Here is a 12255-nt window from a genome sequence, read left to right as displayed (position 1 = left end):
AAATTATGAACATTATTTAAATAGGAAGAGAAGGCGAAATAGTTAACATTATATAGTTTTTGGGAAAATGATATTGTATAGCCGCTATTAGTTGAATATATATATATATATATATATATATATATATATATATATATATATATATATATATATATAAAGATTATATAAATTATATAGTATAGTTTTTCGCCGTACAATGAATGTCAACGACTTTTTCCTAGTAGAGAAATATATTACTTATCTCTGTCATTACAAAATCAAAAGAAGTAATACAATGCTTTTATTTACATTTATTTTTTTGTTTTATTTTTTCTGTTCTATTCTATCTCACCGAAGCGCGGGCTATATCGCTAGTGCATATATTAAAATTTACTAGTTAATAATATAATTTGACACACTCGATTGCAGCTCCCATCGATATTCGCAAGCTCAGGGTTCGAATTATAGGGCTTTTAAAAAGAGATCGAGAAGCTTTTTTTCTCAGAATTCCAATTTTTCTCCATTTTGCAGTATCAACAATGGCGCCTCTTCCAGCACCTTACTCCGGAACTAGCACTCTAGCTCTGGTAAATCATCTAAATGTTAACTGCACATCTGAATAAACTTCTCGTTTGTTTATTTTTTTTTTAAAATTTTGAAATATTTTGGTTGTCGGTGGTTTTGATCTGCGGCAGGTGGCGCGTGCATCGGCGTTCACGTTTGGACTTGCTTATGGTAACATTAAGCTCAAGTATCTCAGGGTATTTTCCTCCCCTTTGAATTATTTTTAGTTTTTATTTTGGATAAATACTTAGCGTACTGAAATGAAATTGAACTGAATAAAGCGGAATTGGTATAGATTATTTATGTAGGCACGACTGATTGACCGGTTGAATTTTAGATCCGATGTGTTACTTCAAGGTCCTTAAATTGTGTGATTGTTACAACTGGCTGTGAATTAAAGTACCAGACTTTTAGGGTTTCATACAAAATAAAATTGGCTTTGGAATAATGCAGAACACAGAGAAAAGATTCCCATGGCCAACCTAGATAGTTTGGGATTGAGGTGAAGTTGGTTGATTGATCGACTTTTAAAAGTGTCCACCTGGCTCTTAAGAGTTACATATAACATGAAATGGGCTTATGAACAGCACGGAACATATATATATATATATAAGATTAATTTAGCCAACTCAACCAGTCTGGAATTGAGGCATAGTTGGTTAATTGAGGATTTTGAAAGTTTCAACCTGGACTGTTTTAGTCTTTTTCTTTTCTTGGATATTGTATTATGTTTTATATGTCCAAAGATGATAACAAGCTCTATTTGCGAAGGTATTCTTAACGTGACTTGCATTTTAAATGTAATCTGATGAAAGAATGCCCAAGTAGATGAGTGGACCAATTCCTAGATATTATTGTGAATGAGGTGAATAAAAGGCAAGATAAACTTTCTTTTTTTCTAATGTAAAATTATATATGAGAACGGAGCAACTGAATGTTTCCCTAGGACCTGAGTTGCTTCAGATGGAATAAGTATGTATTCAAGGACCTAGTGGAGAACTAGGGATTCTCTGTCTGAGTTCAAGACGCATGTAATGAGGATGTAGCCTGAAAATCGAGCCACTGTAACCTTTTTCTATATGCTACGTGGATTCCTTTATGAAAACACTAATCATTTCTTGGTGAATGGTGATATTAAAGTTATGGTTCGAGTTATTTCCAGTTACGATAAACTGGAATCTGGAGAAGAGTTACTGTGAAGTTAAATGCTCGCTAATTGACATCATTCTTTTGGTATGGTGTAGAAGGCCTGAACTATGTTATGCGAACTCCAGTGCAGGTATTGCATCCTGCTAAGATATTGTGCTTGTTAGATTTTGAAATCTATGACCGGGAATATGGATAACTATTTGCAGGTCGAAGTTTAATCACTGATGTACTAAATCTGCTGAATTAAGTTTTACTCTAATTGGCCAGTGCGATGAAACTGATCTTCAATCAACTACTGACAACATAGTTCGGATAAAGTTTGGCTCACCATACACAATAACCCTATTTATCCATGACTCTTGCCCAATAAACAGAACCTGTAAAACTTATCGTGTTTACGGGTTTCTGATTTTGCAATAAGCGCTGGTTCAGCAATGTGTTTTCATATTTCTCTACTCCTCCGGCCTCTCCCTCCACCTCAAAATCTCTTTCCTCAGCTGCTGCAGTATGCTAGCCTTTCGACTTTGGCTTTGTTGAGAAGCATTTTAGCCAAAATGGTCCTCCAACTATCCCATCAAGTGTTACATAGTTGATCAATACAAGTGTCCCATGGGTTCAGCAACTAGAGAAACACAACTCTCATGGATGCTAAATGTAAATGCTATAGTATTTAAGGAAAAAAAAACTTTAATTGGAAATGGCTTCTTTCCCTAATCTTGTTTGAAGCTTCAGAACTCTAGACTTTCAGAGACAAGATTGATGAAGCAGTCATCTTCACTTCCAATAGAATTATTCCATTTCCTGAATAGTATCCTCTTGTCTCTTGTCTTTCTGTATTTTAACAAGACACATCTCTTTCCCCTTCCCTTAATTAAGGAAACATTTGGCGTTGTCCGACTAAGCTAAAGCAGAGTTTCAATTATGCAATCCGAGAGTCCAACATCCTATTTTGTAATTGCAAATGAGGAAAATTGGTAGGCTAGGACATTCTCTGTTGCTATCAATTTAGCTGTAACTGAGTTAGCAACTTAAGTAAGTTTGATGATATTAGTATATGACCTGGACCAACCCCCCCCCCCCCCCCCCAAAAATCCCCAAAAAAAAAAAAAAACACATACACACACTCACAAATAAAGTGCAGCCTAACAGTGATGTGACGGGCTTGGCAAATAGAACGATAATTTGGATCACTTTAGATTATGGTCTAAGTGAAACTGGAAGGGATAGTCAGAGTAGTCCCAGGTAATACCAGACAAAGGGAGGATCTTGTCTCCAAAAGAAGAAATATTGCCTGAAGCATCCAAGGGTGTGACCTAGTGGTCAATGAAGTGGGGTTTGAGAAGTTGAGGTCTTAGGTTTAAATCCCAGCGAAGACAAAAACGCTTGGTGATTTCTTTCCATCTGTCCAAGCATTGGTGGATAGAGTTAGCTGATACCTCTTGCTGGTGGAAGATAGCAGGTATCCCCGTGGAATTAGTCGAGGTGCGTGCAAGCTTGCCCGGACACCACAATTATTAAAAAAAATGAAATATTCGCTGAAAACCAGTAGTAAACAAGATATGGGGTTATGCATCTTCGCCATCTTTTCTAGTCATAATATTTATTTTCTTTGTCTGCAACTGAAACTTAAAGGAACTGAATAAAGTTGTCCGGATATGACATGAACATAGACACCAGGATTGTTTCAAATGACACCTGTGCTCCTTAATACCACCTCTTTCCCTGTCCAAAGTGAGGAGAGTCCATTTATGGGCCTAAATTATGTGTTTTAGGCTAGAATCTCCACATTTGATAAGGATTCTCACTAGCTAAGTTCTACCTCTCCAAGCATATGGCTCATAGATCCTGCGTATTATTTGCTTCAAGAACTAATCTTAATTTTCTCTCTGATTTTATTGCAATGTATGCTTGTCACCTTCTTCATTGTGATGGATCTATTTGGGTTTGGTGAGCTCCACTCTCCCTCTTCATATTGGATGTGGTGCTGTATTTGGGGTTTGTTGTTCCCAAATCTCAATAGAATAATTTGTTGTTAATGCCACTAGAATTTCCGCTTCGGAACTTTCTTGTATGCCCAAGGTTCAATATTGAAATAAGTTCAGAGGCTTTCGTGATTTTGTCCGTGTCCACAAATAAAGCGAAATACCTCGACTTTTGTATTGGGAGTTTCTGTTCTTATCCTTGTATCAACTGTTATACTATTTTTTGCTTTCGACAGAGATGTTTGTGATCTATTTAACTCTAGCTGATTTGCCACTTCTGATCAGAGTTATTGTGACACTTGTTTCCTCTCGATCTTTTTGCTAGGCAAAGGCCAAGTCTCAAAAGAAGGCTGAAGCTAAGGCACATCATTGAAAGAGAGCATATGTTGGATTTGATGTCTGCTGATAAAATAAACCACGACGATATTAAACTGTTTCACTTTTCACCTGATGCTTGAGGTCATCAGATTTGACTTGCCGCTTTTCAATTTTGTGTTGAGAGCTTTTAGGTAGTTTTGTGATTTTTGGTGGTCCAGTGGTAATTCAGCGATCCAGTTTAAAGACTGCGTCGTAGATCTGAATACAAAATAATCTGCTTTGTTAGACAAACACCCTGAAGATAAAAATACCCCTACTGTTACTGTTTTGGCTCAATATTACCCTTATCCACGCGTCACCATTACATTTGCCTAACTTAAACTTCAACCAAAATATAATTAAACTCATCCGTAATTACAACTCTCTCTCTCTCTCTCTCTACCTATGCCTTCTTCTCCTCGTCGCTACTTGGGCGGAATCCACCGAAAATAGCAACAAACACATCCTATCTCACTTGCAAATTATGAATAGAAAATTTCTTTTTTTTTTACTAGACTTAGCACAATAATCTAATCGAGAAAATTGAATTCATGATAACAAGAATGAATTTAAAAGAAAACAAATACTAGTGAATAAATTATCTAAAAAATTGCCAACTATTCTAGTGTGTATGAAATGTGATAATTGCACAATACTCGTTACACAATGCAAAAAATCTTACATATTAATAGAACAAATAGTGAAATAAATTAAAAATAAAAATACACATTACATAAACAGTAAAAAAAATTGAAAACAAATTCTCAAATTTTCACAGGGGAATACAAATAATAGTGAAGAACACCCCCAAAAATTTCAAATAAAAGAAATTATACAATAAAAATACTCATTACATAAACAAAAAGAATCTAAACCTTTTGCAACAAGAAGAATATGACAATTCCTCCCATAAAAATTATTCTAATAGAGAACTCAATTTTGAGTTTGCCTCGTCAATAATCGTAGACATAGACTCGTAAAAAAATGCCCACTAAAACGAAATGGCGAAGAGGCAAGAGGTAGGGGGGTGTGTGTGTGTGTGTGTGTGTGTGTGTGTGTGTGTAGAGAGAGAGAGAGAGAGAGAGAGAGAGAGAGTTTTGTTTTAAAATTGGAGCGGGTCAATATCCAAGCGGGTTACAGGTGAGTTTAATTATAATTTGGCTTGGGGTTTATGTTGGGCCAATGAGACGGTGACATGTGGATATTACTTAAATTTTTCTTTTTTTAAGAATTTTTTGTTAGTAATAAGAGTAATGTTGAGCCAAAAAGACAACGGTAGGGGCATTTTTATTCAAATAGGTGGACGGAGGGTATTTTTGTACCAATTTCAATGCTTAAGGGACAGTTCTGGCCCTTTTCCGTAAACAAAAAGAATCTAAACTTTTTGCAATAAGAATAATATGAGAATTCCTTCCATAAAAATTATTCTAATAGAGAACTCAATTTTGAGTTTGCCTCATGAATAATCATAGACATAGACTCGTAAAAGAATGCTCACTAAAACGAAATGGCGAAGAGGCAAGAGGTAGAGGTGTGTGTGTGTGAGAGAGACAGAGAGAGAGAGAGTTATGTTTTAAAATTGGGGCGGGTCAATATCCGAGTGGGTTACAGGTGAGTTTAAATTATAATTTGGCTTAGGGTTTATGTTAGGCCAATGAGACGGTGACACGTGAATATTAAGTAAATTTTCTTTTTTTAAGATTTTTTTGTTAGCAATAAGGGTAATGTTGAGCCAAAAAGATAACAATAAGAATATTTTTATTCAAATAGATAGACAGAGGGTATTTTTGTACCAATTCCAATACTTTAGGGGCATGCCCTTTTCCCTTTTTAATTGAAAGAAGAGATGTTGAAGTAACGAGCACTATGTTTAGTCCAAAATTCCAAATTCACCCACCCTTTTGACCTAAGAAAATTTCGTGTGGGTTATGATTTGACCTGTTTATCGATTCAATTTGCTTTAAACCGGTAAAAATTTAGTCCAATCCGTTTATCACATCTTTTATTGGGAACTAGAAAGTAGGGGTGGGCATAAAATCCGAAAAATTGAATTACGAACCGAACCGAACCGAATTAATTTGGTATTTCGGTTTCGTTTTTTTCGGTATTTCGATTTATTTCGGTACAGAAATTTTGATATTTCGGTATTTCGGTACAGTATACGGTATTGAGTTTTTGATATTTCGGTATTTCGGTATACCGAAATAGTTTAGTCCAAGCCCAACTTTATATTTATTTTTTAGCCCAATAACCTTAAGCCCACACCCCAAAAGTCCAAATTCTAATACGAATTTCCAGAGCTCAATCAAGGTATACACTTCGAATTTTTCAAAGTCAATAGAATATGTAGTTCTCAAGTTGTCACGTAATTGTCTGCTCATTGCAAAGGATCAATGGTCAATCTTTCCATATACAAACGATTGACGTTTAAACAAGTTTTCAGTGGTTATTTTTCTTCACGAACAGAAGGAACTATAGTCAAAATTTGGTTGTTTTTCAAGGGACTAATTCTAAAAATACGACTCGTTGTTTTATGGTATGCTATTTTTTTTTTTGACATTCCGAAACTTCTTAAGTCTTAATATTTCATTATGCCGTCGAACACATGCTTTGATAGGACCAAACTCATGGAGTCATTGTTGCATGTAATGACTACTATTTGTAATTTTGAAATGTTTTAACTATTGGAAGAATTTCAAAAAGAGTATTATTAGGATTATTCATATTTTGTTAGCAAATCGTTTTATATTTGCCTTTGATTTTAATGGAGTTCCAACGTGAACTTAGTGAATTGTTTAATGTCAAAATATATCAGGAAAAATGTTAAAATTTATCCTTTTACTTTTGATTATGGTTCAGAATGATCCTCTATTATGTTTCAGTTGGGAGCTCTAGACAGTGAAGATTTGGTTTAAACCGAAACTGTACCGAACCAAAATAAGAAATACCGAACCATACCGAAATACTTTGGTACGGTATTTGGTATACACAATTGATAAATCGAATACCAAAATACCGAACCGGAATTCTTAAATACCGAACTGAAATACCAAATGTCACCCCTACTAGAAAGCACTATGAAAATAACTGCTACATTTATGGCGTTTCGTGATTATACAATATGAATTTGTGATTATATCAACTTTTTTGTGTAAATTAGTACATGTTGATTTTGTAGAATTTTTTAAATGGACTCCGATTGGCCAAAACTTTTGTAGGTCTATAAGAAACGGCCTAGTGACCAATACTTATTATTTCGCCATGACTTTCGGGTCATTTTATGGTATTGGTCATGCAATAAGAATTTGTGATTATATCTAACTTTTCGTGCATATTAATACATGTTGATTTTATAAAATTTTGTTGACGGACTCCGATTTTCGTAGATCCATATAATGCGGCCTAGTGACCGATACTCATTGCTTCGCCATGACTTTCAGGTTTATTTTATAGTATTTTTGAGACATGCAACACGAATACGTGATTATACACTTTTTCGTGTATATTAGTATATGTTGTTTATTGTAGAATTTTTTTTAACGTTCTCCGATTGGCCTGAAATTTCGTTAGTCCGTAGAAAATGGTCTAGTGACCAATACTCATTGCTTTGCTATGACTTTCGGGTTTATTTTTTTAGTGTTTTGATGTCATATGACATAAATTTGTAATTATATCTATTTTTTTTTGTGTGAATTAGTACATTCTAATTTTGTAAAAAACATTCACAAACTCTGATCGACCTAAAATTTCGTAGGCTCATAGGAAACAACCTAGTAACCAATAATCATTGCTTCACTTTTTGACGGACTTCGATTGTCCTGAAATTTCGTAGGTCCATAGAAAACGGCTTAGTGACCAATACTCATCACTTCGCCAGGACTTTAGGATTTATTTTTTCATGTATTGGGGCCATGCAACATGTATTTATGCTTATATCCACATTTTCATGTATATTAGTACATGCTAATTCTGTAAAAAATTGATGGACTCCTATTGGCATGAAATTTCGTAGGTCCATAGGAAATAAACTAGTGACCAATACTTAGTCATAACTTTCAGCTTCATTTTATGGCGTTTTGTGGTCATGCAATACGAATTTGTGATTATATCCACGTTTTCGTGTGCTAATGTACATGCTAATTTTGTAGATTTTTTTGACGGAGTCTGATTGGCCTGAAATTTCGTAGATTGATAGAAAACAGTCTAGTGACCACTTTCGGGTTTATTCTATGGCATTTCGTGATCAAGCAATATGAATTTGTGATTATATCCACTTTTTCGTGTATATTGGTACATGCTGATTTTGTACAATTTTTTATGGACTCTGATTGACCTATAACTTTGCAGGTCCATAAGAAACGACCTAGCGACCAATATTCATTGCTTCACCATGAATTTCGATTTTATTTTATGGCGTTTCATGGTCATACAACACAAATTTGTGATTATATCCACCTTTTTGTGTGTAATGTATATGCTGATTTTGTAAAATTTATTTGGGATCTTTACACAAATAGCCGGTCATATATTGTTTACTTTTTCTAACCATATACATAGACTATAAATTTATTATACACATATAATACATAAATTATGCATACACTATACCTCCACCGGCTATTTTTAGTTTAAGCGGTTAGGTATGCGGCTATTTGGTTTAATTTTTCAATTTATTTGATGGACTTCGATTAGCCTGAAATTTCATAGGCCCGTAAGAAATGGCCTAGTGACCAATGCTCATCGCTTCGCCATAATTTTCGGGTTTAGTTTTTGGTGTTTTGAGATGTAACTTAAATCCAAAGCACAAATAATCATTTTATGTGCTTCTCTCACAGGGTGCAACCAAAGTCAAACATCTTAGCAAGCAAAAATCTACAAGAGTACAAGCCGGTCTTTTTACTAACCTGACCATTAAAAAAATAAAAAATTCATGTGCTTCTTGGTTTTGAAATTGGATAATATTAACTAAACAGAAATAGAAAAGAAAAGAATGGAAAACCTACAGTGAAGAAAGCTGAGGAAAAAAGAGAAGCAAATACACCATGTGTTGTTTCATCTTGCCTCCATCTCTGTTATCAATACACAAAGGAAATGGTTTTAATACGAAGAACAATATAATTCAAGGGGTTTTTGGAGATTGATAGTTTAGGGAGATTTTATGGTATTAACTTTATTTAATATTAATATTAATATTAAATGTAAATTTTAAACATTTCTCAAACGAAGGAATGGTAATGTCCATGTGGTGATTAAACCCAAACTCCTCTTCGGCACGACGGAGAAGGGACTTAAACTGAGGGTGAACTAAGAAAGAAATTGGTATGATATATCGTGTTCGGTTTTCTCCCACCTATACAGCAAAATGGCCTTTGGGAAGGCCATCTTCATCGTCGTAGCCATTTTTCTTTCCCAAACATTACTAAAAAACAGTTAATTTCGTCCGCTATTTCCGACCAAAATCGGTCGGATATTGATAATTTCCGATCGAATTCCGACCGATTTTAATTGACCGGGAAAACGATGGTCGCAAACGTGTACCGACCGAAATCGGTCGGAAACTTCAAAACGTTGACTGACTGTCAAACTTTAATTTCCGACCGAAATCGGTCGGAAACAATTAATTTTTTTTTTAATTTTTAAATTTTCGACCGAAATCGGTCAGAAACTATAATTTTTTTTTAATTTCGTTCGGAAATTTAAAATAATAATAAATTTATTTAATTAAATAATTAGTTGTAAATTATAATAAATTATTAATTTATTTAAAAAATAAATAGAAATTCATAATTTCCGACCGAACTTGAAAGGTACCAAATTGTTCATCTCTCTTTTTTTCTCTAGCCTTTGTCTCTTCAAGTTCTGCTGTCAGCTTTGCGATCTTCTATTCCATAGACGATATAGTCGACCTATCAATCGCCTCGCCTTGGGCGGAAGTCCCTATACCTTGCAATCCAGCCCTGTAGCGCCGAAATGATTTATCTGGAAGGCTGTATGTTATCCCCTTTTTAGGACCATCGACAACATCCAACTATATCCTTTGCGCTTCTTCGTCTAAAATGGGCGGTCGCTCGCCTTGCTCATTCGGTGGCAAGCTCTGAGTGTAATCCTCCAAATTAATCTTGTAGCGACCCTTTATTTAGAAGATATAAAATTACTAACTATATAATATTATAAATATTAATAGTAGTTATGAAACTTACATGTGTAGTCTCCGCCCAGTCCTCGAACCATCTAGTTGGATCTATCGGTGCCTTCTTCTTCCGGATGTGAGTCTCCATGAAGAACTCATCATGACTCATTTTCCTCCCATATTTTTTTTCCTACAAATATAATTAAACGTGTTAAGGAAATTAACATATATAAATATAGTTCGATAAAAATAGACCGAAATATTTTAAGGAATTACCAATTGTCTCCTCGTATCCTCCATGCTCCTTAAACCCAGACAGTGCAAGGAGCCACCCTTCTCAGATGCTCGGGCCTTCTTTCCCAACCATCTAAATCCAATAATTAGCAATTACTTTGAACCTTGAGTCTTGTTAATTGGATCGTTATTATCTCAATTTACAACACAATAGTTAAGGAAAAACAAGAACCCAACCAGAGATATGAGAGCATTCACTTAGGCAAACAATTGAGTGATTTATTATATTGGAATAAAAATCATGAAAGATCATAGTTAAATCTGTCTAAATTTTGATACGCAGAGAGAGCAAGTAACAATCAGAATAACCAAACTATGTCTCAAGTTAATCTAGCTAGTAATTACCACCATTAAAAGAATTGAACTTTGCAGAGAAACAGAAAAACAATTGCAACTTATGATAACCCTTTTATTAAATGCTTTTCATTTACATGAATCATCAATTCTCTTAAACAAAGAGTCTTGTAGAGAAACACCAACCATTCCATGTCACGATCCGAAATTTTCACTTTCGGACCGTGATGGCGCCTAACATTTCACTTGCTAGGCAAGCTAACGTTAGAATAATATTACCCAATTTTTAAACAGTTTTTAAATTATTAATAATCAAGAAACAAATGCGGAAGCAAAGTTTGAAATATAGTGAATAATCCATAAAAAAATAACGGTGTCTAAATACCATCCTAGAATTGGTGTCACAAGTGCACGAGCTTCTAGAATAAATACAAATAAAGGTCTGAATAAAATAAAACTGTCTGGAAATAAACACACAGCTAAAGTAAAATAGACGGGGACTTCAGAACTGCGGACGCCATGCAGTTATACCTCAAGTCTCCTCTGGTAGCTGAAATCCGAGCAAGTCTATGGTGCGCTGCTGGGACCAACTCCGAAATCTGCACAAGAAGTACATAGTGTAGTATCAGTACAACCGACCCCATGTACTAGTAAGTGCTGAGCCTAACCTCGACGAAGTAGTGACGAGGCTAAGGCGGGTCACTTACATTAACCTGTACGAAATATTAGTAACAACAACAATAAAAGAAATAATTCATGTAACTCATTTATAATAATTGAAGTCAACTCAGTAGTCATAACCAATTATCATTTCCATCAATTCTGTTGCAGCGTGCAACCTGCTCTCACAATATATTCACATTCAATTCTGTTGCAGCGTGCAACCCGCTCTCATAATATATTCACATTCAATTCTGTTGCGGCGTGCAACCCGCTCCTTCAATATATTCATTTTAATCAAGTCTATTGCGGCGTGCAACCCGATCCCCCAATATATATATGTATGTCGACTTTTAAATAAGTCTGTTGCGGCGTGCAACCCGATCCTCCAATATGGACTTTTAATAAGTCTGTTGCGGCGTGCAACCCGATCCTCCAATATATTCATTATAATCAATTCTGTTGCGGCATGCAATCCGCTCCTCCAACATATTCATTTACCAATTCTTATAGAAGAAATTTTTTCAATAAATGCAATAATTAATATAAAATTATAAGACAACAAGCATACAATAATTATGATTTAATTATGAAACAAACAAAGGCAAATATCAAATTATTATGAAAATCAGAGAGAAAATATGCAGTTTAATATTTAATATGCTAAATATCGAATAACAATTAAGGCACATAATTCAAATAGCATGTAACAATTAATGCATAAATTCAAGAATTAATATTTGACAAAGAATAGGAGAGAAACAATTATTATAATAATTAATTCATGATTTAAAATAATTTATGATTTTCCAAGTAAGCAGGCAAACAATTAATTTGACGACGTAT

General features: G+C 34.6%; 1 protein-coding gene and 2 long non-coding RNA genes across 3 annotated transcripts; 2 read left to right on the top strand and 1 right to left on the bottom strand.

Moving 5' to 3' along the window:
• The first annotated feature begins 379 nt into the window (after positions 1 to 379).
• Positions 380 to 4328, top strand: LOC104115733 (uncharacterized). Its single transcript, XM_009626425.4, has 3 exons — positions 380 to 566; positions 675 to 740; positions 4000 to 4328. Exons 1-3 carry the CDS (start codon positions 519 to 521, stop codon positions 4045 to 4047), a joined length of 162 nt encoding a protein of 53 aa, XP_009624720.1. The 5' UTR covers positions 380 to 518; the 3' UTR covers positions 4048 to 4328.
• LOC138900482 (uncharacterized) lies at positions 1684 to 2387 on the top strand. The gene is made up of 2 exons (XR_011411530.1): positions 1684 to 1822; positions 1899 to 2387. It is a non-coding gene; the product is annotated as an uncharacterized lncRNA (long non-coding RNA).
• Positions 4329 to 9841: 5513 nt separating the features above from the next.
• On the bottom strand, positions 9842 to 10522 carry LOC117281334 (uncharacterized). Its single transcript, XR_004511949.2, has 3 exons — positions 10438 to 10522; positions 10232 to 10351; positions 9842 to 10161 (listed from the first exon to the last, which is right to left on the bottom strand). It is a non-coding gene; the product is annotated as an uncharacterized lncRNA (long non-coding RNA).
• Between the last annotated feature and the right edge of the window lie 1733 nt (positions 10523 to 12255).

Source organism: Nicotiana tomentosiformis, chromosome 10 (genome assembly GCF_000390325.3).
Source record: "Nicotiana tomentosiformis chromosome 10, ASM39032v3, whole genome shotgun sequence".
Taxonomy (NCBI): domain Eukaryota; kingdom Viridiplantae; phylum Streptophyta; class Magnoliopsida; order Solanales; family Solanaceae; genus Nicotiana; species Nicotiana tomentosiformis.
Note: the sequence above shows the minus strand (reverse complement) of the source record. Positions and strands in the feature narration are given on the sequence as shown.

Coding starts and splice junctions, on each gene's coding strand:
- LOC104115733 (XM_009626425.4), top strand. CDS start 519: ATGGCGCCTCTTCCAGCACCTTACTCCGGAACTAGCACTCTAGCTCTG. Junction 567..674: donor GAACTAGCACTCTAGCTCTG/GTAAATCATCTA, acceptor GATCTGCGGCAG/GTGGCGCGTGCATCGGCGTT. Junction 741..3,999: donor TTAAGCTCAAGTATCTCAGG/GTATTTTCCTCC, acceptor TCTTTTTGCTAG/GCAAAGGCCAAGTCTCAAAA.